We start from the raw sequence: 22,869 nt of genomic DNA, 5'->3' as shown, positions 1-22,869 counted from the left end.
TCAAGCCCCATAATCCAGGCCCACACTCCCCGGTGCCAGTACTGAGGGAGCGCTGCACTGTCGGAGGTAGATGTATATACTCTAGGACTCGAGCCCCATAATCCAGGCCCACACTTCCCGGTGCCAGTACTGAGGGCGCGCTGCACTGTCGGAGGTAGATATATATACTCCAGGACTCGAGCCCCGTAATCCAGGCCCACACTCCCCGGTGCCAGTACTGAGAGCACTGCACTGTCGGACGTAGATGTATATACTCTAGGACTCAAGCCCCATAATCCAGGACCACACTCCCCGGTGCCAGTACTGAGGGATCGCTGCACTGTCAGAGGTAGATGTATATACTCAGGGACTCGAGCCCCATAATCCAGGCCCACACTCCCCAGTGCTAGTACTGAGGGAGCGCTGCACTGTCGGAGGTAGATGTATACACTCTAGGACTCGAGCCCCATAATCCAGGCCCACACTCCCCGGTGCCAGTACTGAGGGAGTGCTGCACTGTCGGAGGTAGATGTATATACTCTAGGACTCGAGCCCCATAATCCAGACCCACACTCCCCGGTGCCAGTACTGAGGGAGTGCTGCACTGTCGGAGGTAGATGTATATACTCTAGGAATCGAGCCCCATAATCCAGGCCCACACTCCCCGGTGCCAGTACTGAGGGAGCGCTGCACTGTCAGAGGTAGATGTATATACTCTAGGACTCGAGCTCCATAATCCAGGCCCACACTCCCCGGTGCCAGTACTGAGGGAGTGCTGCACTGTCGGAGGTAGATGTATATACTCTAGGACTCGAGCCCCATAATCCAGGCCCACACTCCCAGTGCCAGTACTGAGGGAGTGCTGCACTGTCGGAGGTAGATGTATATACTCTAGGACTCGAGCCCCATAATCCAGGCCCACACTCCCCGGTGCCAGTACTGAGGGAGTGCTGCACTGTCGGAGGTAGATGTATATACTCTTGGACTCGAGCTCCATAATCCAGGCCCACACTCCCCGGTGCCAGTACTGAGGGAGTGCTGCACTGTCGGAGGTAGATGTATATACTCTAGGACTCGAGCTCCATAATCCAGGCCCACACTCCCTGGTGCCAGTACTGAGGGAGCGCTGCACTGTCGGAGGTGCCGCCTTTCAGATGAGATGTTAAACTGAGGCCCCGTCTGCTCTCTCAGGTGGACGTAAAAGATCCCACGGTCACTATTGGAGGAAGAGCAGGGGGAGGTTCGCCCCAGTGTCCTGGGCCAATATTTATCCCTGAACCAATATCACTAAAACAGATTATCTGGTCATTATCACATTGTTGTTTGTGGGAGCTTGCTGTGCGCAAATTGGCTGCCGTGTTTCCCACATTACAACAGTGACCACACTTCAAAAAGTACTTCTTTGGCTGTAAAGCACTTTGGGACGTCTAGAGGTGTTGCTATCGAAATACAATTCTTTCTTTAAACTTGGGGCAGTGAGTGAGAGAGGGGAATAATGAGGGATTAATATCAGTACATGACTTGAGCTATATCTAAAGCGCTGTTCCTTATCAGAGCATAGGAGGTTCGGCGCTGTGCGTTCCCTGAACTCGGGAGTGTGAGCGCCGTGCGTTGCCTGAACTCTGGAGTGTGAGAGCTGTATGTTACCTGAATTCGGGAATGTGAGCGCTGTGCGTTCCCTGAACTCGGGAGTGTGAGCGCCGTGCGTTCCCTGAACTCGGGAGTGTGAGCGCTGTGCGTTCTCTGAACTCGGGAGTGTGAGCGCTGTGCGTTCCCTGAACTCGGGAGTGTGAGCGCTGTGCGTTCTCTGAACTCGGGAGTGTGAGCGCTGTGCGTTCTCTGAACTCGGGAGTGTGAGCGCCGTGCGTTCTCTGAACTCGGGAGTGTGAGCGCCGTGCGTTCTCTGAACTCGGGAGTGTGAGCGCTGTGCGTTCTCTGAACTCGGGAGTGTGAGCGCTGTGCGTTCTCTGAACTCGGGAGTGTGAGCGCCGTGCGTTCTCTGACCTCGGGAGTGTGAGCGCTGTGCGTTCTCTGAACTCGGGAGTGTGAGCGCTGTGCGTTCTCTGAACCTGGGCGTGTCTGCGCCGTGCGATGTCTGAATGCCGTCTTGCGCTCTCCCTTCCGCAGTACCGCCTTGACGCCAATCCCTCGCTGGGTCACGAAGACCCACGACATCCCGGAGACGCCGCGCGAGACGGAGGGGCGGAGGACGAACGGTGGTGGGGGCAGCCCGGCGACGGACGTCTTGATCCCAGCACGGGCGGGAGCGCGGCCCCCCAACCCCCCTCCTCTTCCGAAGACTCAGCTGACCGCGGCCATGAGGGGCCCGTCGCGCCGAACCGCCACGTGAAACGAGACGGGGAGTTCCCCCGAAGAGCCGCGCACGACCGCCGCGGAGCGACAGATGTTGACAGCAAGGACGGCGCATTCCCCGATGGAGGAGTGGGCGGAGGGGGAGTCTCTGCCCGCCACGGGCATGCGTCGAGGCGCGAAGGGCGGGCGCCCGACACTGCTGGCTCCGCGATCGCCCGCCAACCACCCGCACCGCTGCGGCGACTGCGGCAAGCGCTACTCCCGGGCCTGGTGTCTCTCCTGGCACCGCACCCAGCACCAGCCGCGCACCCCCTTCATCTGCTCTTCCTGCGGCCGCGGTTTCGGCCACTTCCAGGTGCTGGCCCGGCACCGCTGCCCGCAGGAGGCGGAGGATGTGGCGGACCTCCACCGCTGCCTCGCCTGCGGCCTCTGCTTCGCCCTGCCCGAGCTGCTGGCCCGCCACGCCTGCGAGCGGGAGCGACCCTACCAGTGCCCGCTGTGCCCCAAGCGCTTCGCCACCCCCTGGTACCTCCAGAAGCACCGCCGACGCCACGAGCGGGCCCCGACCTTCCGCTGCGGCGAGTGCGGCAAGGCCTTTAAGGAGCGCTACGAACTGGCCCGCCACGGGCTGGTGCACGACCCCCGCCGGCCACACCGCTGCCCGGCCTGTCCCCGGCGCTTCGCCCGGCCCGAGGGGCTGGCCTGCCACCTGCGGGCCCAGCACGGGCCCCCCCGCCGCCGCCCCTTCCGCTGCCGGTTGTGCGGCAAGGGCTACAGCCGCTCGGCCCACCTCCTCCGCCACCAGTACTCCCATACTGGCGAGCGGCCTTACCCGTGCCCCGAGTGCCACCAGGCCTTCCGCGACCCCGGCACCCTGCGCCGTCACCGCCGCACGCACCAGCGGCCGGCGCCAGAGCCGGCGGCGGAGCCGGGGCCGGAGGAGGGGTGGGAGCCGCAGTCCGCGCGCCCCCCTGAGCAGCCGGTAGCCGAGGGTCCCCACGCGGTCGCCATCGCCCGCCAGAAGCCGGGCCCCAAGTGCGCGGTGTGCGGCAAGGCTTTCTCCGACCCGGGGGCCCTGGAGCGGCACCACCTCCAGGGCCACGCCGGCCGGGGCCCCTTCCCCTGCCCACTGTGCCAGCTGGCCTTCGCCGCCTCGGGCGAGCTGCAGGCCCACCAGGCCCGGCACCGCCACCCGCCGCCGGCCTTCGCCTGCGCCCAGTGCGGCCGCAGCTACAACCGGGCCTCGCACCTGCTGCGCCACCAGCGCAGCCACACGGACGAGCGGCCCTTCGCCTGCCCGGCCTGCGGCAAGGGCTTCGTCAACTCCTACGAGCTCCTGCGCCACCGGCTCACCCACACAGATGAGGCCCCCTACCCCTGCCCGCTCTGCGACAAGCGCTTCAAGCGGCCGCACTACCTGGCCCAGCACCTGCGCACCCACACCGACCAGACACCCTACCCCTGCCCCTCCTGCGACAAGAGCTTCAAGACGGCCTCCTACCTCCTGAAGCACCAAAGCCGCCACCGGTCCGACCCCCCCGCCACCTGTGCCCGTCCTGCGGCAAGGGCTTCCGCTACCCCTACGAGCTGGCCCGCCACCTGCGCTCCCACTCCGACCAGGCCCCCTTCCCCTGCCCGGCCTGCCCCCGGGCCTTCAAGAGCGGCCGGGACCTGGACCAGCACGCCCGGCTGCACACGGGCGAACGGCCCTACGTCTGCCCCTCCTGTGGCAAAGGCTTCACCCGCTCTTCCATGCTGGGCCGCCACCGCCGCACCCACTCCCAGCTGCGGCCCCACGCCTGCCCGGCCTGTGGCAAGGCCTTCAAGGCCCCCTCGGGCCTGAGGGGCCACCAGGCCCGGCACTGCCGGGCCACCCGGGCCCTGGGCGGGCCAGGCCGGGAGGCGGTGGGGCGGAGCGTGGCCAGGGAGGCCGCAGGCTTCGAGCCGCCGCAGGCCCGAGGCCTGGAACTCCCACTAGCCCAGGGCCTCGAACTCGCACACGCCCAAGGCCCAGATCACTCGCAGGACCTCGAACTCCCACAGGCCCAAAGCCTCGAACGCCCGCAGGCCCAAAGCCTTGATCTCCCGCAGGCCCAAAACCTCGATTTCCCGCAGGATGTCGAACTCATAGAGGACGTCGATCTCCCGCAGGCCCAAAACCTCAAACTCCCACAGGATGTTGCTCTCCCGCAGGCCCAAAGCCTCAAACTCCCGCAGGCCCTCGACCTCACGCAGGATGTCGAACTCATACAGGACGTCGATCTCCCGCAGGCCCAAAGCCTCAAACTCCCGCAGGCCCAAAGGCTCGATCTCCCGCAGGCCCAAAGCCTCAAACTCCCGCAGGCCCAAAGGCTCGATCTCCCGCAGGCCCATAGCCTCGAACTCCCGCAGGCCCAAAGGCTCGATCTCCCGCAGGCCCAAAGCCTCAAACTCCCGCAGGCCCAAAGGCTCGATCTCCCGCAGGCCCAAAGCCTCGAACTCCCGCAGGATGTCGACCTCACGCAGGATGTCGAACTCATACAGGATGTCGATCTCCCGCAGGCCCAAAGCCTCGATTTCCCGCAGGCCCGAAGCCTGGAACTCCCGCAGGACCTCGACCTCCCGCAGGACCGGGCTCCGGACTCGGGCCCCCTGCCCTACGACTGCAGCCTGTGCCGGCGGAGCTTTGCGCAGCTGGTCCACCTGCTCAAGCACCGGTGCCGCCTGCCCGGCCTGCAGGAGCCGGCATTCCGCTGCCCCCACTGCCCCGAGGCCTTTGCCCGGGCCTTCGAGCTGGCCTGCCACCTGCCCTGCCACGCCAACGAGCGTCCCCTGCCCTGCCCCCGCTGAGGGCAGGCCTCCGACCCGGAGTGTGGGTCTGCTCGACGGTGCTGGGCCCCGCCATCGCTCGCCAGATTGAGGCGTCTTGTGGTCTGGTCCTTGTCCCAACTCCTCTCCTCCTCCACCTCGCCACGTCCCCCCTCTCCCCCTCCTCCACCTCGCCTCATCCCCCCTCTCCCCCTCCTCCTCCACCTCGCCTCGCCCCCCTCCCCTCCTCCTCCCTCACCTCCTCCTCCTCTCGCCTCCTCCACCTCGCCTCGTCCCCCCTCTCCCCCTCCTCCACCTCGCCTCATCCCCCCTCTCCCCCTCCTCCTCCACCTCGCCTCGTCCCCCTCCCCTCCTCCTCCCCTTATCCCCCTCACCTCCTCCTCCTCCCTCTCGCCTCCTCCACCTCGCCTCATCCCTCCTCTCCCCCTCCTCCTCCACCTCGCCTCATCCCCCCTCTCCCTCTCCTCTTCCCCCTGTCCTCCTCCCCGTCCCCCTCCCTCTCCGCCTCGTCCCCCTCACCTCGTCCCCCTCTCCTCCTCCCCCCTCTCCTCCTCCCCCTCCCCTTTCTCCTCCTCCTCCCCTTTCTCCTCCTCCTCCCCCTCTCTCCTCCTCCTCCCCCTCTCTCTCCTCTTCCTCATCCTCCCCCCCTCCTCCTCCCTCTCTCCTCCTCCCCCCCTCCTCCTCTTGCCCTCCTTCCCTCACCCTGCTCCATTGCACGTTGTGAATACTGAAAGCTCTCTATCATGGATTGAGTGGCACCGTCAGCACCCTGTTGTCGTACTGTGCCCCCCCTCCCCTTCCTGAGAAGCCCCTCCGTCGCAGGATGGGCTATTCGGCCGCGGGGTGCATCGCAGTCTGCTTCCGATCCTCCCTTCACGGACTCGCGCTAATTGCAGCCGGAGTCAATGATCGCGAGCCCTGACTGGGGTATTTTTCTCCCCACTGCCCCCTCACCCTCTTCCCAAGTCCCGGGAGGGTCCTGAGGCCAATTCCAGCCCCTGCCCCACTCACCGATCTCCCCGAGACTGGCTGGGGACGGTGGCCACTCCCAGCCGACCATCCCGTGAACCTTAAGCCGGTGGCGGTTGACGAGCCGAGGAGGGCGTTACAGAGAGAGAGAGACCTGGCTAATTCAGGGGAGGTATTGGATGACTTCAAAGGCCCAAGGCGGGGTGGGCGGGGGCGGTTGAGAGAGGAGAGGGAGGTCCTGGCGTTGACCTGATGGTCACTGTCGAGCGTCTCTCCACGCCCCCGCAACTGACCCCCAGCCTCAATCGGGGCAGCGAACGTCGGCAGACTATTCGACTATGGGGGGCATCGCGGCCAGGTCCAATCCCCCCCCCCCCCTCCGTTTACCCCCCTTCGCTGGGAACTGAGATCGTGGGGGTACTAAGCAGGCCGCAACCCTCGGGTGGGGGAAAACAGGATCGGGCGCGATGCCCCATCTGGTCGAATACCCCGCCCACGAGCCGGTTGTACTCGGGAACGAAGTGCCGGAACGGAATCTGAATGAAATCTTGACCATGGCAAGCAGGACACCTTGTGGAGAGAGCGGAGGAATGAAGCCAGTATTGGCTCTTGATCAAGCCTGTCTTCCTGAATAATGTCTGTTGTTATATTGGCAAGTCAGTCTGTTTATCCTCTCTCTCTCTCTCTCTCTCTCTCTCTGTCTCTCTCCCTGTCTGTCTCTCTCCCCCGCCGGTCCGATTGACTGCTTCGCTCTGTTACCGTACTTGCTCTGAAACCTGTCTTGACTGAATAAACAATGGTTTCTGTCTCCACTGTACTCCGATGGCGAGCTGTGTCTGTCTGTCTGTCTGTGACGGGTTTCCCACACCCCCTCCTTGCCCGATGCCCCGATGGATGGCACCTCACCCTCGCGCCAATGGCAGAGAAATTCCCGGGGCAAGCAACTTCAAATGAGCGGCCTTTCTGTGAGGTGTGAGACACCTCGGATTGTGGCGGGGAGAGGAGAATTCGGGCAAAAATAATCCCGTTACGTGATTCAACACTGACACCGGTTAGAAGGTCGAGGGTTTGAGTCCTCACTGCGGAGACTCGAGCCCCATAATCCAGGCCCACACTCGCCGGTGCCAGTACTGAGGGAGTGCTGCACTGTCGGAGGTAGATGTATATACTCTAGGACTCGAGCTCCATAATCCAGGCCCACACTGCCCGGTGCCAGTACTGAGGGAGCGCTGCACTGTCGGAGGTAGATGTATATACTCTAGGACTCGAGCTCCATAATCCAGGCCCACACTCCCCGGTGCCAGTACTGAGGGAGCGCTGCACTGTCGGAGGTAGATGTATATACTCTAGGACTCGAGCTCCATAATCCAGGCCCACACTCCCCGGTGCCAGTACTGAGGGGGCGCTGCACTGTCGGAGGTAGATGGATATACTCTAGGACTCGAGCCCCATAATCCAGGCCCACACTCCCCGGTGCCAGTACTGAGGGAGCGCTGCACTGTCGGAGGTAGTTGTATATACTCTAGGACTCGAGCCCCATAATCCAGGCCCACACTCCCCGGTGCCAGTACTGAGGGAGCGCTGCACTGTCGGAGGTAGATGTATATACTCTAGGACTCGAGCCCCATAATCCAGGCCCACACTCCCCGGTGCCAGTACTGAGGGAGCGCTGCACTGTCGGAGGTAGATGTATATACTCTAGGACTCGAGCTCCATAATCCAGGCCCACACTCCCCGGTGCCAGTACTGAGGGAGCGCTGCACTGTCGGAGGTAGATGTGTATACTCTAGGACTCGAGCCCCATAAACCAGGCCCACACTCCCCGGTGCCAGTACTGAGGGAGAGCTGCACTGTCGGAGGTAGATGTATATACTCTAGGACTCGAGCTCCATAATCCAGGCCCACACTCCCCGGTGCCAGTACTGAGGGAGTGCTGCACTGTCGGAGGTGCCGCCTTTCAGATGAGACGTTAAACCGAGGCCCCGTCTGCTCTCTCAGGTGGACGTAAAAGATCCCACGGTCACTATTGGAGGAAGAGCAGGGGGGAGTTCGCCCCAGTGTCCTGGGCCAATATTTATCCCTGAACCAATATCAGTAAAACAGATTATCTGGTCATTATCACATTGCTGTTTGTGGGAGCTTGCTGTGCGCAAATTGGCTGCCGTGTTTCCCACATTACAACAGTGACCGCACTTCAAAAAGTACTTCATTGGCTGTAAAGCGCTTTGGGACGTCTAGAGATGTTGCTATCGAAATACAATTCTTTCTTTAAACTTGGGACAGTGAGTGAGAGAGGGGAATAATGAGGGATTAATATCAGTACATGACTTGAGCTATATCTAAAGCGCTGTTCCTTATCAGAGCATGGGAGGTTCGGCGCTGTGCGTTCCCTGAACTCGGGAGTGTGAGCGCCGTGCGTTGCCTGAACTCTGGAGTGTGAGAGCTGTGTGTTACCTGAATTCGGAAGTGTGAGCGCTGTGCGTTCTCTGAACTCGGGAGTGTGAGCGCCGTGCGTTCTCTGAACTCGGGAGTGTGAGCGCTGTGTGTTCTCTGACCTCGGGAGTGTGAGCGCCGTGCGTTCTCTGACCTCGGGAGTGTGAGCGCCGTGCGTTCTCTGAACTCGGGAGTGTGAGCGCTGTGCGTTCCCTGAACTCGGGAGTGTGAGCGCTGTGCGTTCTCTGAACCTGGGCGTGTCTGCGCCGTGCGATGTCTGAATGCCGTCTTGCGCTCTCCCTTCCGCAGTACCCGCCTTGACGCCAATCCCTCGCTGGGTCACGAAGACCCACGACATCCCGGAGACGCCGCGCCGCGCGAGACGGAGGGGCGGAGGACGAACAGTGGTGGGGGCAGCCCGGCGACGGACGTCTTGATCCCAGCACGGGCGGGAGCGCGGCCCCCCAACCCCCCTCCTCTTCCGAAGATTCAGCTGACCGCGGCCATGAGGGGCCCGTCGCGCCGAACCGCCACGTGAAACGAGACGGGGAGTTCCCCCGAAGAGGTGCGCACGACCGCCGCGAAGTGACATGTTGACAGCGAAGACGGCGCATTCCCCGATGGAGGAGTGGGCGGAGGGGGAGTCTCTGCCCGCCGCGGGCGTGCGTCGAGGCGCGAAGGGCGGGCGCCCGACACCGCTGGCTCCGCGATCGCCCGCCAACCGCCCGCACCGCTGCGGCGACTGCGGCAAGCGCTACTCCCGGGCCTGGTGTCTCTCCTGGCACCGCACCCAGCACCAGCCGCGCACCCCCTTCATCTGCTCTTCCTGCGGCCGCGGTTTCGGCCACTTCCAGGTGCTGGCCCGGCACCGCTGCCCGCAGGAGGCGGAGGATGTGGCGGACCTCCACCGCTGCCTCGCCTGCGGCCTCTGCTTCGCCCTGCCCGAGCTGCTGGCCCGCCACGCCTGCGAGCGGGAGCGACCCTACCAGTGCCCGCTGTGCCCCCAGCGCTTCGCCACCCCCTGGTACCTCCAGAAGCACCGCCGACGCCACGAGCGGGCCCCGGCCTTCCGCTGCGGCGAGTGCGGCAAGGCCTTTAAGGAGCGCTACGAGCTGGCCCGCCACGGGCTGGTGCACGACCCCCGCCGGCCACACCGCTGCCCGGCCTGTCCCCGGCGCTTCGCCCGGACCGAGGGGCTGGCCTGCCACCTGCGGGACCAGCACGGGCCCCCCGCCGCCGCCCCTTCCGCTGCCAGCTGTGCGGCAAGGGCTACAGCCGCTCGGCCCACCTCCTCCGCCACCAGTACTCCCATACTGGCGAGCGGCCTTACCCGTGCCCCGAGTGCCACCAGGCCGTCCGCGACCCCGGCACCCTGCGCCGTCACCGCCGCACGCACCAGCGGCCGGCGCCAGAGCCGGGGCCGGAGGAGGGGTGGGAGCCGCAGTCCGCGCGCCCCCTTGAGCAGCCGGTAGCCGAGGGTCCCCACGCGGTCGCCATCGCCCGCCAGAAGCCGGGCCCCAAGTGCGCGGTGTGCGGCAAGGCTTTCTCCGACCCGGGGGCCCTGGAGCGGCACCACCTCCAGGGCCACGCTGGCCGGTGCCCCTTCCACTGCCCACTGTGCCAGCTGGCCTTCGCCGCCTCGGGCGAGCTGCAGGCCCACCAGGCCCAGCACCGCCACCCGCCGCCGGCCTTCGCCTGCGCCCAGTGCGGCCGCAGCTACAACCGGGCCTCGCACCTGCTGCGCCACCAGCGCAGCCACACGGACGAGCGGCCCTTCGCCTGCCCGGCCTGCGGCAAGGGCTTCGTCAACTCCTACGAGCTCCTGCGCCACCGGCTCACCCACACAGATGAGGCCCCCTACCCCTGCCCGCTCTGCGACAAGCGCTTCAAGCGGCCGCACTACCTGGCCCAGCACCTGCGCACCCACACCGACCAGACACCCTACCCCTGCCCCTCCTGCGACAAGAGCTTCAAGACGGCCTCCTACCTCCTGAAGCACCAAAGCCGCCACCGGTCCGACCCCCCCCGCCACCTGTGCCCGTCCTGCGGCAAGGGCTTCCGCTACCCCTACGAGCTGGCCCGCCACCTGCGCTCCCACTCCGACCAGGCCCCCTTCCCCTGCCCGGCCTGCCCCCGGGCCTTCAAGAGGGGCTGGGACCTGGACCAGCACGCCCGGCTGCACACGGGCGAACGGCCCTACGTCTGCCCCTCCTGTGGCAAAGGCTTCACCCGCTCTTCCATGCTGGGCCGCCACCGCCGCACTCACTCCCAGCTGCGGCCCCACGCCTGCCCGGCCTGTGGCAAGGCCTTCAAGGCCCCCTCGGGCCTGAGGGGCCACCAGGCCCGGCACTGCCGGGCCACCCGGGCCCTGGGCGGGCCAGGCCGGGAGGCGGTGGGGCGGAGCGTGGCCGCGGGCGCCGGGGAGGCCGCAGGCTTCGAGCCGCCGCAGGCCCGAGGCCTGGAACTCCCACAGGCCCAGGGCCTCGAACTCGCACACTCCCAAGGCCCAGATCACTCGCAGGACCTCGAACTCCCACAGGCCCAAAGCCTCGAACGCCCGCAGGCCCAAAACCTTGATCTCCCGCAGGCCCAAAACCTCGATTTCCCGCAGGATGTCGAACTCATAGAGGACGTCGATCTCCCGCAGGCCCAAAACCTCAAACTCCCACAGGATGTTGCTCTCCCGCAGGCCCAAAGCCTCAAACTCCCGCAGGCCATCGACCTCACGCAGGATGTCGAACTCATACAGGACGTCGATCTCCCGCAGGCCCAAAGCCTCAAACTCCCGCAGGCCCAAAGGCTCGATCTCCCGCAGGCCCAAAGCCTCGAACTCCCGCAGGCCCAAAGGCTCGATCTCCCGCAGGCCCAAAGCCTCAAACTCCCGCAGGCCCAAAGGCTCGATCTCCCGCAGGCCCAAAGCCTCGAACTCCCGCAGGATGTCGACCTCACGCAGGATGTCGAACTCATACAGGATGTCGATCTCCCGCAGGCCCAAAGCCTCGATTTCCCGCAGGCCCGAAGCCTGGAACTCCCGCAGGACCTCGACCTCCCGCAGGACCGGGCTCCGCACTCGGGCCCCCTGCCCTATGACTGCAGCCTGTGCCGGCGGAGCTTTGCGCAGCTGGTCCACCTGCTCAAGCACCGGTGCCGCCTGCCCGGCCTGCAGGAGCCGGCATTCTGCTGCCCCCACTGCCCCGAGGCCTTTGCCCGGGCCTTCGAGCTGGCCTGCCACCTGCCCTGCCACGCCAACGAGCGGCCCCTGCCCTGCCCCCGCTGAGGGCGGGCCTCCGACCCGGAGGGTGGGCCTGCTCGACGGTGCTGGGCCCTGCCATCGCTCGCCAGATTGAGGCGTCTTGTGGTCTGGTCCTTGTCCCAACTCCTCTCCTCCTCCACCTCGCCTCGTCCCCCCTCTCCCCCTCCTCCACCTCGCCTCATCCCCCCTCTCCCCCTCCTCCTCCACCTCGCCTCATCCCACCTCGCCTCGTCCCCCTCACCTCCTCCTCCTCCCTCTCGCCTCCTCCACCTCGCCTCGTCCCCCTCCTCCTCCTCCCTTTGCCTCCTCCCCTCCTCCTTCCTCCCTCGCCTCCTCCTCCCTCTCCTCGCCACCTCGCCTCGTCCCCCTCTCCTCCTCCCCGTCCCCCTCCCTCTCCGCCTCATCCCACCTCGCCTCGTCCCCCTCCCCTCATCCCCCCTCACCACCTCCTCCTCCCTTCGCCTCCTCCCCTCCTCCTTCCTCCCTCGCCTCCTCCTTCCTCTCCTCTCCACCTTGCCTCGTCCCCCCTCTCCTCGTCCCCCTCTCCTCCTCCCCGTCCCCCTCCCTCTCCGCCTCGTCCCCCTCGCCTCGTCCCCCTCTCCTCCTCCCCCTCTCCTTCTCCCCCTCCCCTTTCTCCTCCTCCCCTTTCTCCTCCTCCTCCCCCTCCTCCTCCTCCCCCTCTCTTTCCTCCTCCCCTCCTCCTCCCCCCTCCTCCTCCTCCCTCTCTCCTCCTCCCCCCCTCTCTCCTCCTCCTCCCCTCTCTCCTCCCCTTGCCCTCCTTCCCTCACCCTGCTCCATTGCACGTTGTGAATACTGAAAGCTCTCTATCATGGATTGAGTGGCACCGTCAGCACCCTGTTGTCGTACTGTGCCCCCCCTCCCCTTCCTGAGAAGCCCCTCCGTCGCAGGATGGGCTATTCGCCCGCGGGGTGCATCGCAGTCTGCTTCCGATCCCCCCTTCACGGACTCGCGCTAATTGCAGCCGGAGTCAATGATCGCAAGCCGTGACTGGGGTATTTATTTCCCCACTGCCCCCTCACCCTCTTCCCAAGTCCCAGGAGGGTCCTGAGGCCAATTCCAGCCCCTGCCCCACTCACCAATCTCCCCGAGACTGGCTGGGGGCAGTGGCCACTCCCAGCCGACCATCCCGTGAACCTTAAGCCGGTGGCGGTTGAGGAGCCGAGGAGGGCGTTACAGAGAGAGAGACCTGGCTAATTCAGCGGAGGTATTGGATGACTTCAAAGGCCCAAGGGGGGGCGGGCGGGAGCGGTTGAGAGAGGAGAGGGAGGTCCTGGCGTTGCCCTGATGGTCACTGTCGAGCGTCTCTCCACGCCCCCGCAACTGACCCCCAGCCTCCATCGGGGCAGCGAACGTCGGCAGACTATTCGACTATGGGGGGCATCGCGGCCAGGTCCAAACCCCCCCCCCTCCGTTTACCCCCCTCCGCTGGGAACTGAGATCGTGGGGGTGTTAAGCAGGCCACAACCCTCGGGTGGGGGAAAACAGGGTCGGGCGCGATGCCCCATCTGGTCGAATACCCCGCCCACGAGCCGGTTGTACTCGGGAAGGAAGTGCCGGAACGGAATCGGAATGAAATCTTGACCATGGCAAGCAGGACACCTTGTGGAGAGAGCGGAGGAATGAAGCCAGTATTGGCTCTTGATCAAGCCTGTCTTCCTGAATAATGTCTGTTGTTATATTGGCAAGTCAGTCTGTTTATCCTCTCTCTCTCTCTCTCTCTCTCCTCTCTGTCTCTCTCCCCCGCCGGTCCGATTGACTGCTTCGCTCTGTTACCGTACTTGCTCTGAAACCTGTTTTGACTGAATAAACAATGGTTTCTGTCTCCACTGTACTCCGATGGCGAGCTGTGTCTGTCTGTCTGTCTGTGACGGGTTTCCCCACACCCCCTCCTTGCCCGATGCCCCGATGGATGGCACCTCACCCTCGCGCCAATGGCAGAGACATTCCCGGGGCAAGCAACTTCAAAGGAGCGGCCTTTCTGTGAGGTGTGAGACACCTCGGATTGTGGCGGGGAGAGGCGAATTCGGGCAAAAATAATCCCGTTGCGTGATTCAACACTGACACCGGTTAGAAGGTCGAGGGTTTGAGTCCTCACTGCGGAGACTCGAGCCCCATAATCCAGGCCCACACTCCCCGGTGCCAGTACTGAGGGAGTGCTGCACTGTCGGAGGTAGATGTATATACTCTAGGACTCGAGCCCCATAATCCAGGTCCACACTCCCCGGTGCCAGTACTGAGGGAGCGCTGCACTGTCGGGGGTAGATGTATATACTCTAGGACTCGAGCTCCATAATCCAGGCCCACACTCCCCAGTGCCAGTACTGAGGGAGCGCTGCACTGTCGGAGGTAGATGTATATACTCTAGGACTCGATCCCCATAATCCAGGCCCACACTGCCCGGTGCCAGTACTGAGGGAGCGCTGCACTGTCGGAGGTAGATGTATATACTCTAGGACTCGAGCCCCATAATCCAGGCCCACGCTCCCCGGTGCCAGTACTGAGGGAGCGTCGCACTGTCGGAGGTAGATGTATATACTCTGGGACTCGAGCTCCATAATCCAGGCCCACACTCCCCGGTGCCAGTACTGAGGGGGCGCTGCACTGTCGGAGGTAGATGGATATACTCTAGGACTCAAGCCCCATAATCCAGGCCCACACTCCCCGGTGCCAGTACTGAGCGAGCGCTGCACTGTCGGAGGTAGTTGTATATACTCTAGGACTCGAACCCCATAATCCAGGCCCACACTCCCCGGTGCCAGTACTGAGGGAGCGCTGCACTGTCGGAGGTAGATGTATATACTCTAGGACTCGAGCTCCATAATCCAGGCCCACACTCCCCGGTGCCAGTACTGAGGGAGCGCTGCACTGTCGGAGGTAGATGTATATACTCTAGGACTCGAGCCCCATAATCCAGGCCCACACTCCCCGGTGCCAGTACTGAGGGAGCGCTGCACTGTCGGAGGTAGATGTATATACTCTAGGACTCGAGCCCCATAATCCAGGCCCACACTCCCTGGTGCCAGTACTGAGGGAGCGCTGCACTGTCGGAGGTAGATGTATATACTCTAGGACTCGAGCCCCATAATCCAGGCCCACACTCCCCGGTGCCAGTACTGAGGGAGCGCTGCACTGTCGGAGGTAGATGTATATACTCTAGGACTCGAGCCCCATAATCCAGGCCCACACTCCCTGGTGCCAGTACTGAGGGAGTGCTGCACTGTCGGAGGTGCCGCCTTTCAGATGAGACGTTAAACCGAGGCCCCGTCTGCTCTCTCAGGTGGACGTAAAAGATCCCACGGCCACTATTGGATGAAGAGCAGGGGGGAGTTCGCCCCAGTGACCTGGGCCAATATTTATCCCTGAACCAACATCACTAAAACAGATTATCTGGTCATTATCACATTGCTGTTTGTGGGAGCTTGCTGTGCGCAAATTGGCTGCCGTGTTTCCCACATTACAACAGTGACCGCACTTCAAAAAGTACTTCATTGGCTGTAAAGCGCTTTGGGACGTCTAGAGATGTTGCTATCGAAATACAATTCTTTCTTTAAACTTGGGGCAGTGAGTGAGAGAGGGGAATAATGAGGGATTAATATCAGTACATGACTTGAGCTATATCTAAAGCGCTGTTCCTTATCAGAGCATGGGAGGTTCGGCGCTGTGCGGTCCCTGAACTCGGGAGTGTGAGCGCCGTGCGTTGCCTGAACTCTGGAGTGTGAGAGCTGTGTGTTACCTGAATTCGGGAGTGTGAGCGCTGTGCGTTCTCTGAACTCGGGAGTGTGAGCGCTGTGCGTTCTCTGAACTCGGGAGTGTGAGCGCCGTGCGTTCTCTGAACTCGGGAGTGTGAGCGCTGTGTGTTCTCTGAACTCGGGAGTGTGAGCGCCGTGCGTTCTCTGACCTCGGGAGTGTGAGCGCCGTGCGTTCTCTGAACTCGGGAGTGTGAGCGCTGTGCGTTCCCTGAACCCGGGAGTGTGAGCGCTGTGCGTTCTCTGAACCTGGGCGTGTCTGCGCCGTGCGATGTCTGAATGCCGTCTTGCGCTCTCCCTTCCGCAGTACCGCCTTGACGCCAATCCCTCGCTGGGTCACGAAGACCCACGACATCCCGGAGACGCCGCGCCGCGCGAGACGGAGGGGCGGAGGACGAACGGTGGTGGGGGCAGCCCGGTGACGGACGTCTTGATCCCAGCACGGGCGGGAGCGCGGACCCCCAACCCCCCTCCTCTTCCGAAGACTCAGCTGACCGCCACGTGAAACGAGACGAGGAGTTCCCCCGAAGAGCCGCGCACGACCGCCGCGGAGTAACATGTTGACAGCGAGGACGGCGCATTCCCCGATGGAGGAGTGGGCGGAGGGGGAGTCTCTGCCCGCCACGGGCGTGCGTCGAGGCGCGAAGGGCGGGCGCCCGACACCGCTGGCTCCGCGATCGCCCGCCAACCGCCTGCACCGCTGCGGCGACTGCGGCAAGCGCTGCTCCCGGGCCTGGTGTCTCTCCTGGCACCGCACCCAGCACCAGCCGCGCACCCCCTTCATCTGCTCTAGCTGCGGCCGCGGTTTCGGCCACTTCCAGGTGCTGGCCCGGCACCGCTGCCCGCAGGAGGCGGAGGATGTGGCGGACCTCCACCGCTGCCTCGCCTGCGGCCTCTGCTTCGCCCTGCCCGAGCTGCTGGCCCGCCACGCCTGCGAGCGGGAGCGACCCTACCAGTGCCCGCTGTGCCCCAAGCGCTTCGCCACCCCCTGGTACCTCCAGAAGCACCGCCGACGCCACGAGCGGGCCCCGGCCTTCCGCTGCGGCGAGTGCGGCAAGGCCTTTAAGGAGCGCTACGAGCTGGCCCGCCACGGGCTGGTGCATGACCCCCGCCGGCCACACCGCTGCCCGGCCTGTCCCCGGCGCTTCGCCCGGCCCGAGGGGCTGGCCTGCCACCTGCGGGCCCAGCACGGGCCCCCCGCCGCCTCCGCTGCCGGCTGTGCGGCAAGGGCTACAGCCGCTCGGCCCACCTCCTCCGCCGCCAGTACTCCCATACTGGCGAGCGGCCTTACCCGTGCCCCGAGTGCCACCAGGCCTTCCGCGACCCCGGCACCCTGCGCCGTCACCGCCGCACGCACCAGCGGCCGGCGCCAGAGCCGGCGGCGGAGCCGGGGCCGGAGGAGGGGTGGGAGCCGCAGTCCGCGCGCCCCCGTGAGCAGCCGGTAGCCGAGGGTCCCCACGCGGTCGCCATCGCCCGCCAGAAGCCGGGCCCCAAGTGCGCGGTGTGCGGCAAGGCTTTCTCCGACCCGGGGGCCCTGGAGCAACACCACCTCCAGGGCCACGCCGGCCGGGGCCCCTTCCCCTGCCCACTGTGCCAGCTGGCCTTCGCCGCCTCGGGGGAGCTGCAGGCCCACCAGGCCCGGCACCGCCACCCGCCGCCGGCCTTCGCCTGCGCCCAGTGCGGCCGCAGCTACAACCGGGCCTCGCACCTGCTGCGCCACCAGCGCAGCCACACGGACGAGCGGCCCTTCGCCTGCCCGGCCTGCGGCAAGGGCTTCGTCAACTCCTACGAGCTCCTGCGCCACCGGCTCACCCACACAGATGAGGCCCCCTACCCCTGCCCGCTCTGCGACAAGCGCTTCAAGCGGCCGCACTACCTGGCCCAGCACCTGCGCACCCACACCGACCAGACACCCTACCCCTGCCCCTATGCGACAAGAGCTTCAAGACGGCCTCCTACCTCCTGAAGCACCAAAGCCGCCACCGGTCCGACACCCCCCGCCACCTGTGCCCGTCCTGCGGCAAGGGCTTCCGCTACCCCTACGAGCTGTCCCGCCACCTGCGCTCCCACTCCGACCAGGCCCCCTTCCCCTGCCCGGCCTGCCCCTGGGCCTTCAAGAGCGGCTGGGACCTGGACCAGCACGCCCGGCTGCACACGGGCGAACGGCCCTACGTCTGCCCCTCCTGTGGCAAAGGCTTCACCCGCTCTTCCATGCTGGGCCGCCACCCGCCGCACCCACTCCCAGCTGCGGCCCCACGCCTGCCCGGCCTGTGGCAAGGCCTTCAAGGCCCCCTCGGGCCTGAGGGGCCACCAGGCCCGGCACTGCCGGGCCACCCGGGCCCTGGGCGGGCCAGGCCGGGAGGCGGTGGGGCGGAGCGTGGCCGGGGAGGCCGCAGGCTTCGAGCTGCCGCAGGCCCGAGGCCTGGAACTCCCACTAGCCCAGGGCCTCGAACTCGCACACGCCCAAGGCCCAGATCACTCGCAGGACCTCGAACACCCGCAGGCCCAAAGCCTCGAACTCCCGCAGGCCCAAAGCCTCGATCTCCCACAGGCCCAAAACCTCGATTTCCCGCAGGATGTCGAACTCATAGAGGACGTCGATCTCCCGCAGGCCCAAAACCTCAAACTCCCACAGGATGTCGATCTCCCGCAGGCCCAAAGCCTCAAACTCCCGCAGGCCCTCGACCTCACGCAGGATGTCGAACTCATACAGGACGTCGATCTCCCGCAGGCCCAAAGCCTCAAACTCCCGCAGGCCCAAAGGCTCGATCTCCCGCAGGCCCAAAGCCTCAAACTCCCGCAGGCCCAAAGACTCGATCTCCCGCAGGCCCAAAGCCTCGAACTCCCGCAAGATGTCGACCTCACGCAGGATGACGAACTCATACAGGATGTCGATCTCCCGCAGGCCCAAAGCCTCGATTTCCTGCAGGCCCGAAGCCTGGAACTCCCGCAGGACCTCGACCTCCCGCAGGACCGGGCTCCGGACTCGGGCCCCCTGCCCTACGACTGCAGCCTGTGCCGGCGGAGCTTTGCGCAGCTGGTCCACCTGCTCAAGCACCGGTGCCGCCTGCCCGGCCTGCAGGAGCCGGCCTTCCGCTGCCCCCACTGCCCCGAGGCTTTTGCCCGGGCCTTCGAGCTGGCCTGCCACCTGCCCTGCCATGCCAACGAGCGGCCCCTGCCCTGCCCCCGCTGAGGGCGGGCCTCCGACCCGGAGGGTGGGCCTGCTCGACGGTGCTGGGCCCCGCAATCGCTCGCCAGATTGAGGCGTCTTGTGGTCTGGTCCTTGTCCCAATTCCTCTCCTCCTCCACCTCGCCTCGTCCCCCTCCTCCACCTCGCCTCATCCCCCCTCTCCCCCTCCTCCTCCACCTCGCCTCATCCCACCTCGCCTCGTCCCCCTCCCCTCCTCCTCCCCTCATCCCCCCTCACCTCCTCCTCCTCCCTATCGCCTCCTCCACCTCACCTCGTCCCCCTCCTCCTCCTCCCCTCCCCTCCTCCTCCCTTTGCCTCCTCCTTCCTCCCTCGCCTCCTCCTCCCTCTCCTCTCCACCTCGCCTCGTCCCCCCTCTCCTCGTCCCCCTCTCCTCCTCCCCGTCCCACTCCCTCTCCGCCTCATCCCACCACGCCTCGTCCCCCTCCCCTCCTCCTACTCCCCTCATCCCCCCTGACCACCTCCTCCTCCCTTCGCCTCCTCCCGTCCTCCTTCCTCCCTCGCCTCCTCCTCCCTCTCCTCTCCACCTTGCCTCGTCCCCCCTCTCCTCGTCCCCCTCTCCTCCTCCCCGTCCCCCTCCCTCTCCGCCTCGTCCCCCGCGCCTCGTCCCCCTCTCCTCCTCCCCCTCTCCTCCTCCCCCTCCCCTTTCTCCTCCTCTCCTTTCTCCTCCTCCTCCCCCTCTCTCCTCCTCCTCCCCCTCTCTTTCCTCCTCCCCTCCTCCTCCTCCTCCCCCCCTCCTCCTTCTCCCTCTCTCCTCCTCCCCCCCTCTCTCCTCCTCCCCCCCCCTCTCTCCTCCTCTTGCCCTCCTTCCCTCACCCTGCTCCATTGCACGTTGTGAATACTGAAAGCTCTCTATCATGGATTGAGTGGCACCGTCAGCACCCTGTTGTCGTACTGTGCCCCCCCTCCCCTTCCTGAGAAGCCACTCCGTCGCAGGATGGGCTATTCGGCCGCGGGGTGCATCGCAGTCTGCTTCCGATCCTCCCTTCACGGACTCGCGCTAATTGCAGCCGGAGTCAATGATCGCGAGCCCTGACTGGGGTATTTTTCTCCCCACTGCCCCCTCACCCTCTTCCCAAGTCCCGGGAGGGTCCTGAGGCCAATTCCAGCCCCTGCCCCACTCACCGATCTCCCCGAGACTGGCTGGGGACGGTGGCCACTCCCAGCCGACCATCCCGTGAACCTTAAGCCGGTGGCGGTTGACGAGCCGAGGAGGGCGTTACAGAGAGAGAGAGACCTGGCTAATTCAGGGGAGGTATTGGATGACTTCAAAGGCCCAAGGCGGGGCGGGCGGGGTCGGTTGAGAGAGGAGAGGGAGGTCCTGGCGTTGACCTGATGGTCACTGTCGAGCGTCTCTCCACGCCCCCGCAACTGACCCCCAGCCTCCATCGGGGCAGCGAACGTCGGCAGACTATTCGACTATGGGGGGCATCGCGGCCAGGTCCAAACCCCCCCCCCACCGCCTCCGTTTACCCCCCTCCGCTGGGAACTGAGATCGTGGGGGTGTTAAGCAGGCCGCAACCCTCGGGTGGGGGAAAACAGGGTCGGGCGCGATGCCCCATCTGGTCGAATACCCCGCCCACGAGCCGGTTGTACTCGGGAACGAAGTGCCGGAACGGAATCGGAATGAAATCTTGACCATGGCAAGCAGGACACCTTGTGGAGAGAGCGGAGGAATGAAGCCAGTATTGGCTCTTGATCAAGCCTGTCTTCCTGAATAATGTCTGTTGTTATATTGGCAAGTCAGTCTGTTTATCCTCTCTCTCTCTCTCTCTCTCTGTCTCTCTCTCTGTCTGTCTCTCTCCCCCGCCGGTCCGATTGACTGCTTCGCTCTGTTACCGTACTTGCTCTGAAACCTGTCTTGACTGAATAAACAATGGTTTCTGTCTCCACTGTACTCCGATGGCGAGCTGTGTCTGTCTGTCTGTCTGTGACGGGTTTCCCCACACCCCCTCCTTGCCCGATGCCCCGATGGATGGCACCTCACCCTCGCGCCAATGGCAGAGAAATTCCCGGGGCAAGCACCTTCAAAGGAGCGGCCTTTCTGTGAGGTGTGAGACACCTCGGACAGTGGCGGGGAGAGGAGAATTCGGGCAAAAATAATCCCATTGCGTGATTCAACACTGACACCGGTTAGAAGGTCGAGGGTTTGAGTCCTCACTGCGGAGACTCGAGCCCCATAATCCAGGCCCACACTCCCCGGTGCCAGTCCTGAGGGAGCGCTGCACTGTCGGAGGTAGATGTATATACTCTAGGACTCGAGCCCCATAATCCAGGCCCACACTCCCCGGTGCCAGTACTGAGGGAGCGCTGCCCTGTCGGAGGTAGATGTATATACTCTAGGACTCAAGCCCCATAATCCAGGCCCACACTCCCCGGTGCCAGTACTGAGGGAGCGCTGCACTGTCGGAGGTAGATGTATATACTCTAGGACTCGAGCCCCATAATCCAGGCCCACACTTCCCGGTGCCAGTACTGAGAGCACTGCACTGTCGGACGTAGATGTATATACTCTAGGACTCAAGCCCCATAATCCAGGACCACACTCCCCGGTGCCAGTACTGAGGGATCGCTGCACTGTCAGAGGTAGATGTATATACTCAGGGACTCGAGCCCCATAATCCAGGCCCACACTCCCCAGTGCTAGTACTGAGGGAGCGCTGCACTGTCGGAGGTAGATGTATACACTCTAGGACTCGAGCCCCATAATCCAGGCCCACACTCCCCGGTGCCAGTACTGAGGGAGTGCTGCACTGTCGGAGGTAGATGTATATACTCTAGGACTCGAGCCCCATAATCCAGACCCACACTCCCCGGTGCCAGTATTGAGGGAGTGCTGCACTGTCGGAGGTAGATGTATATACTCTAGGACTCGAGCCCCATAATCCAGGCCCACACTCCCCGGTGCCAGTACTGAGGGAGCGCTGCACTGTCAGAGGTAGATGTATATACTCTAGGACTCGAGCTCCATAATCCAGGCCCACACTCCCCGGTGCCAGTACTGAGGGAGTGCTGCACTGTCGGAGGTAGATGTATATACTCTAGGACTCGAGCTCCATAATCCAGGCCCACACTCCCAGTGCCAGTACTGAGGGAGTGCTGCACTGTCGGAGGTAGATGTATATACTCTAGGACTCGAGCCCCATAATCCAGGCCCACACTCCCCGGTGCCAGTACTGAGGGAGTGCTGCACTGTCGGAGGTAGATGTATATACTCTAGGACTCGAGCCCCATAATCCAGGCCCTCATTCCCCGGTGCCAGTACTGAGGGAGTGCTGCACTGTCGGAGGTAGATGTATATACTCTAGGACTCGAGCTCCATAATCCAGGCCCACACTCCCTGGTGCCAGTACTGAGGGAGCGCTGCACTGTCGGAGGTGCCGCCTTTCAGATGAGACGTTAAACCGAGGCCCCGTCTGCTCTCTCAGGTGGACGTAAAAGATCCCACGGTCACTATTGGAGGAAGAGCAGGGGGAAGTTCGCCCCAGTGTCCTGGGCCAATATTTATCCCTGAACCAATATCACTAAAACAGATTATCTGGTCATTATCACATTGTTGTTTGTGGGAGCTTGCTGTGCGCAAATTGGCTGCCGTGTTTCCCACATTACAACAGTGGCCACACTTCAAAAAGTACTTCTTTGGCTGTAAAGCACTTTGGGACGTCTAGAGGTGTTGCTATCGAAATACAATTCTTTCTTTAAACTTGGGGCAGTGAGTGAGAGAGGGGAATAATGAGGGATTAATATCAGTACATGACTTGAGCTATATCTAAAGCGCTGTTCCTTATCAGAGCATAGGAGGTTCGGCGCTGTGCGTTCCCTGAACTCGGGAGTGTGAGTGCTGTGCGTTCTCTGAACTCGGGAGTGTGAGCGCTGTGCGTTCTCTGAACTCGGGAGTGTGAGCGCTGTGTGTTCCCTGAACTCAGGAGTGTGAGCGCTGTGTGTTCTCTGAACTCAGGAGTGTGAGCGCTGTGCGTTCCCTGAACTCGGGGGTGTGAACGCTGTGTGTTCTCTGAACTCGGGAGTGTGAGCGCTGTGTGTTCTCTGAACTCGGGAGTGTGAGCGCTGTGCGTTCTCTGAACTCAGGAGTGTGAACGCTGTGCGTTCTCTGAACTCGGGAGTGTGAGCGCTGTGCGTTC

General features: G+C 63.9%; 3 protein-coding genes across 3 annotated transcripts; all 3 read left to right on the top strand.

Moving 5' to 3' along the window:
* The first annotated feature begins 1,941 nt into the window (after nucleotides 1–1,941).
* Nucleotides 1,942–5,638, top strand: LOC147084889 (uncharacterized). Its single transcript, XM_085979578.1, is given in 2 exon segments — nucleotides 1,942–3,818; nucleotides 3,821–5,638. Coding segments are annotated over 2 exon segments (2,736 nt in total). The 5' UTR covers nucleotides 1,942–2,383; the 3' UTR covers nucleotides 5,122–5,638.
* Nucleotides 5,639–8,824: 3,186 nt separating this feature from the next.
* Nucleotides 8,825–11,873, top strand: LOC147084888 (uncharacterized). Its single transcript, XM_085979576.1, is given in 2 exon segments — nucleotides 8,825–9,732; nucleotides 9,735–11,873. Coding segments are annotated over 2 exon segments (2,685 nt in total). The 5' UTR covers nucleotides 8,825–9,092; the 3' UTR covers nucleotides 11,780–11,873.
* Nucleotides 11,874–15,201: 3,328 nt separating this feature from the next.
* Nucleotides 15,202–20,627, top strand: LOC147084887 (uncharacterized). The gene is given in 4 exon segments (XM_085979575.1): nucleotides 15,202–16,722; nucleotides 16,725–17,447; nucleotides 17,450–17,748; nucleotides 17,750–20,627. Coding segments are annotated over 4 exon segments (2,631 nt in total). The 5' UTR covers nucleotides 15,202–16,079; the 3' UTR covers nucleotides 18,716–20,627.
* Nucleotides 20,628–22,869: the final 2,242 nt, after the last annotated feature.

Source organism: Somniosus microcephalus, unplaced genomic scaffold, assembly GCF_052327205.1.
Source record: "Somniosus microcephalus isolate GS21.2 unplaced genomic scaffold, FLI_Smic_1.0 unresolved_chr9, whole genome shotgun sequence".
In the NCBI taxonomy this organism is placed as follows: Eukaryota; Metazoa; Chordata; class Chondrichthyes; order Squaliformes; family Somniosidae; genus Somniosus; species Somniosus microcephalus.
Note: the sequence above shows the minus strand (reverse complement) of the source record. Positions and strands in the feature narration are given on the sequence as shown.